Source organism: Scylla paramamosain, chromosome 41, assembly GCF_035594125.1.
Source record: "Scylla paramamosain isolate STU-SP2022 chromosome 41, ASM3559412v1, whole genome shotgun sequence".
Classification (NCBI taxonomy): Eukaryota; Metazoa; Arthropoda; class Malacostraca; order Decapoda; family Portunidae; genus Scylla; species Scylla paramamosain.
In genome coordinates this window covers 932,501-937,500 of record NC_087191.1, presented here as the reverse complement: position 1 = coordinate 937,500, position 5,000 = coordinate 932,501, and the positions used below count along the sequence as shown (strand labels likewise).

The 5,000-nt window shown below is 37.7% G+C and overlaps 1 protein-coding gene across 1 annotated transcript in view; it reads right to left on the bottom strand.

Moving 5' to 3' along the window:
* The window catches only part of LOC135092836 (transmembrane protein 131-like), a 91,828-nt gene that overhangs the window by 31,554 nt on the left and 55,274 nt on the right, over nt 1-5,000 (bottom strand). The window contains exon 10 of the mRNA XM_063991579.1: nt 3,673-3,856. Coding sequence (XP_063847649.1) covers nt 3,673-3,856 — 184 coding nt within the window. The remainder of the gene's footprint in view (nt 1-3,672; nt 3,857-5,000) is intronic.

Here is a 5,000-nt window from a genome sequence, read left to right as displayed (position 1 = left end):
CAGAAAGTAACAATACATACATGATTATAATAAAGTCAAGAAAGACAATTATAATGGTGATAATAATAATAACTAAAAAAAAATGACATTCTGGTGTATAGGTTCCATGGGTCTTATTCCTGCAAAGTGGTGCCCAAGATGAAAAAAAAAAAGCGAAGAAAAGACAAAAGAATTCAGAACAAAAGAATCATCGTAAAAATAAAAAGATAACATGAGGCGCCTTAGAGCCTGAGTAACATAAGCAACACTCCGGCCAAAATGCTAAATTTTACTGCATTGTCTTCCCCCACCTTCCTACTGGGAAGCAGAGTAGAAGTCAGAATGGACACCGCAATAGGGTCGAAAATCCACCCAAATGCAGTTATCTGTAGACCCTTCATGTCGCTCTCAAAGCAAGGTGATGAGCGGCTGGTGCCAGAATGAAGTAACTCCAGCCTAGCAGCCAGCGAGCCAATGACAGCACAGGCTGCGCTTCACGGGACACGACTGACAGCAGCCTGCCTCCCCCACACCTCGCACCCACAGGCACTCATGCACCCTCCACCACCTCGCCATCACTGAATGACACACTGCCTTTCTTTTACGCTAATACGCAAGATTTCATCATTATGGCGGACAACAACATGCCCCCTGAGGAGCCAGAACCCTCTAAAGGAAGGAAAAGTGTGCATAATCCTGCAGAGTGGAAGAAAAACTTAGCTAAAAGACGAAGGAATGTGGGAGAAGCATACATGAGCAGGTCTACAGGCCGCCACGTACAGGCATAGGTAATGGGGCCTCCCTGTGCTGATGGCTGCTATGATAAAATTACATTGCCGATAGCCACAGTCTTGCACAGGGAATTTTGGACTGTTGGTAATTTTGCACTACAGAATGCCTACATACAGAAGCTATTTTTCTACCATTTATCATTCTCCCCTGTTATTAGATGGTCAGATTAGGAAGTACGTGCATGAGTGTTGCTTACGTTTTTGTTTAATAAAATTAGTACATCAATCAAGAATGGCTTCAGTGGTGGTGAATCTCAATAAACTACATGCTGTTGAAACAACTTGACACAGGAACAGGAATAAACAATGCATGCATGTCTGATAAACAAAATATTGCAAGTGTTGTTTTTTTTCCACAAATAAACTGGATAAAAAAAAAGCAGTCATCCATTAGCCTTTCAGAATGCTTTAGTTTCACTAAATGCCCAGGTATAGGCTGTAAACCACATGCAATAACAAACATTTTGAAGCCAAGCCCTACTTCCTATCTCAATTAATTGAGGAGATATTGCATTCTGGACATTGCAAAACTCTGATCGCTTTTTTCTCCCATTTTCTATTTCTGGCACTTACGTTACTCTGGCTCTAGGCACCTCATATAACACTAAATTAACAAAACTTTACAGGTGATGATATGAAAATGAATGGCAAAAATAATAAATAAATAACTGAAACTTTTAAAAAATGAGATAAATAAATGGAAAGACATGAAAGGGAATGATGATAAAACAGCAAATAAGTAATAAATTAAAAGAAAACTTTGATAAATAAAGATAACTAATAATAATGATGAAAGTAATAATAATGTAGTTCTGTATGTACAAGACTAAGATCCCCTTGTAAGTAAGATAGCCAAGGCAAGGATCCACATTTTGCAACACTCTGTTTTCTAATCAGCACTGCTTTTTAAAGGCCACAAGAATGATAAGTCAGGTCCTCCTGCTTTTCAAATGCCACAGGAATGAAACATCAGGTTCTCTGAAGTATTTTGTTCTTCTAAATGTTTCCCCACTGACAGTTAAACCATCACCACAATCATGAAATTAAATATTCTCAAAGAACATACGTAAATAAGGAAAGCTGCAGGAAGTCACCAGGCCTACAAGTGGCAGTCTCAGAATGAAACATGCCTATAATGTTTCAGCCTATCTTCTTTTAAAGCTCCCTAATGACTCGGCAGTAACAACCTGATTACAAAGCCTATTCCATTCATCCACCACTTTATTTAAGAACAAGCTCATTCTTATCTCTTTTTTTTTGTAACCCAACTTTATCAAGCTTGCCCCGATTATTTCTTGTCTTGTCCTGATTACTGACCCTGTGGATTTTGCGTATGTCACCCTTGTTATGTTCCCTACATCACTTAAAGACCTCTGTCAGATTCCTCAATTAAGCTACACCTCTCTGAGAAATGTAACTGTAAATAATTTCCACTGATACAGCACAATCCTTGCTAAACATTACCACAATCATGAAAACACTATTGAAAACCCTAATAACTTCCACTACATACAGGGACTGCCACGTATAGGCCTGCCTGTTTCCTGCAGCTTCCCTTATGTTCTTATGTTCATGCTGTAAGTTGTTCTTGGTTTACTTTAGTTAAGATAGGTGATATCAAGCGACTTCATGGGAAACAGGATTAACAAGCCTGTGGGGAGAATGTTTGGTCAAATAATTCACCTGAATGTAGATAAAGAGAGAAGAGGGTGACAAAGGGCAGAGTGAGGTCAGCAAGGTCAAGACGTAGTATGTTAGATCTGGTCATGTTGGAAGGAGAGAAAGTCAAGAAAAGAAACAAAAACTAAGAAAAAATTAAATAAATAAAAGAAACACCTTCAATTCAGGATGTACTCACATGTAGGCTATGAGAAGATTAAATTATATGAGTTAAGACAATCAGTTAGTGACCCAAACACTCACTACAAAGCAAAGGAAACAATCACATAAGACAAACAGACATGAGTAGATTATGTTTAATGCAATTTGCAACTCTAGAAAAAAGTTATAAGATTGTTAAACTGGACGAGCTAGTATCGGTTAACAGCCAAAACACTTACTAGGGAACAAAGGAAACAATCACAAAAGACAAACAGGCAAGAGTAGAGTACAATTTGCAACAAAAAATGAACAGATAAATTTTAAAAACTTTCAATTGAGGATAAAGATACGAGTTATGTTCAGTAAAAAACACCAAACATTCACTATAAAGCAAAGGAGACAATCACAAAAGACAAACAGGCATGAGTAGATTAAGTTTAGTACAATTTGCAGCTCTAAAAAATTTTTTTAAATAAATAAAAATAATAAAAAAATATAAAAAAATTAAATTCAGAGAAAAAAGTTATGACAAATTGCACGAGTTAACATCAGACACAACCATCAAAGACAAACAGGCCAGACTAGGGTACAATTTGCAACAAGAAAATTTATAAATAAAACATAAATAAATAAAGAAAAAAAAACACTTTCAATTGAGGTTAAAGGCTATGAGAAGAACTGGATAAGTCATGTTGAATTGGCAATCTCAAAAAAATCAATAAAAAAAATCCAGAAAGACAAACAAAACAGGCAAGAGTACATTCACTGTAGTACAACTTGCAACTAAAAAATTAAAAAAGAAAAAGAAAAAACATTTCCAAATAAGGAAAAAACTATGAGACAAATTAGAACAAGTATTTCATTACAGACAACAAAACACTTAAAAATAATAAAACAATAAAAAACAAGGAAAACAATATCAACAAACAAATAAACAAACAAACTGGCAGGCAGGTAGGTAGGCAGGAAGAACAAGAACAAGAACAAGGACAGACAGCTACATAAAATCAAGATTGGCACGTTTCAACATAAACATAACATAAATCCAATCCATTTCAAATTGCACAACCTAAACACTTACTTGAATATGAATGTGCTTGTGAGCCGAGTTGAGGAGGTGGAGGGGGAGGGTGGTGGGAGGGTCATGGGGGGTGCGCAGGCCAAAGTGGAGCCCGTCGTGGGGACAGAAGAGGCCAGGCTGACCCGACACTTCCACCTCCACAGGAACCACCAGATAGTCGCTGTCTGTCTCGCTCGTCACAATCCTAGGTCAGGGAAAGGCCAAGCACAGGTCAGCCAAGATCGGGTTAAGGGTTAGTGGCGGGATTTAGCACTGTTAAGTTTGGTTTGGTTTGTTTTGGTTTGGTTAAGTTATTAGTGTGTATTTTGGTTTGATTTGGTTTGGTTTGGTTTGTGTGGTTTGGTTTGGCTTGGTTAAGTTAGTATGTATTTCGGTTTGGTTTGTGTGGTTTGGTTTGGTTTGTGTGTGGTTTGGTTTGGCTTGGTTAAGTTAGTATGTATTTTGGTTTGATTTGTGTGTGGTTTGGTTTGGTTAAGTTAGTGTGTATTTTGGGTTTGGTTTGGTTTAATTTAGTCTGGTTTGGTTTGGTTTGGTTTAATTTAGTCTGCTTTGGTTTGGTTTGGTTTGGTTTGGTTTGGTTTGGTTTGGATTGGATTGGATTAGTTTGTGTGGTTTGGTTTGGTTTGGTTCAGTTTTGTGTGGTTTGGTTTGGTTAAGTTAGTGTGTATTTTGATTTGGTTTGCTTTGGTTTGGTTTGGTTTGCTTTGGATTGGTTTGATTAGTGTGTGTGTTTTGGTTTGGTTAGGTTAGTGTGTTATGTCAGGTTTGGTTTGGTTAGTGTGTGTTTGGTTTGATAAGGTCAGGTTTGGTTAGTGTGTGTTTTGGTTTGTTACAGTCAGCAAATGCCAATCTTGCATTGGGGCTGCAAAGGCTACTCAAGGAGCACATCTTACTAAAGACCCTTCAGCAAGCATAAAAAAAAATGGGCTGAGGCAGATTGACTTATTGGCATCTCAAGTGCATCTCTCCTCCTCACTCACGCCCACAGCAACAATGACTTGTATTAATTACCAGTGTCAGCAGTCATTGTCTGTTTAGTGATGCACAATCGGCTTTTTTTCTCAGGGTGAAATGCATTTTGTTCTGTACATTTTGTGGAGTTTGTGGTAATGAGTTTGAGACAAATAAGTCACAGTGATATCATTCAATCATAGATTTTTCACATGTCAAGTTTGAATGGTGTTGATGTAGCAAAACATGTGAATCAGAATACACGAAACTTCCTGAACCTCATACAAAAATTTGTCAAGCGAGACAGAGAGGAACTGTCTTTACACAGTGGTGGCATCCACCACCATCCAAAGAATCCAACTGCCTTCCTTCATAGA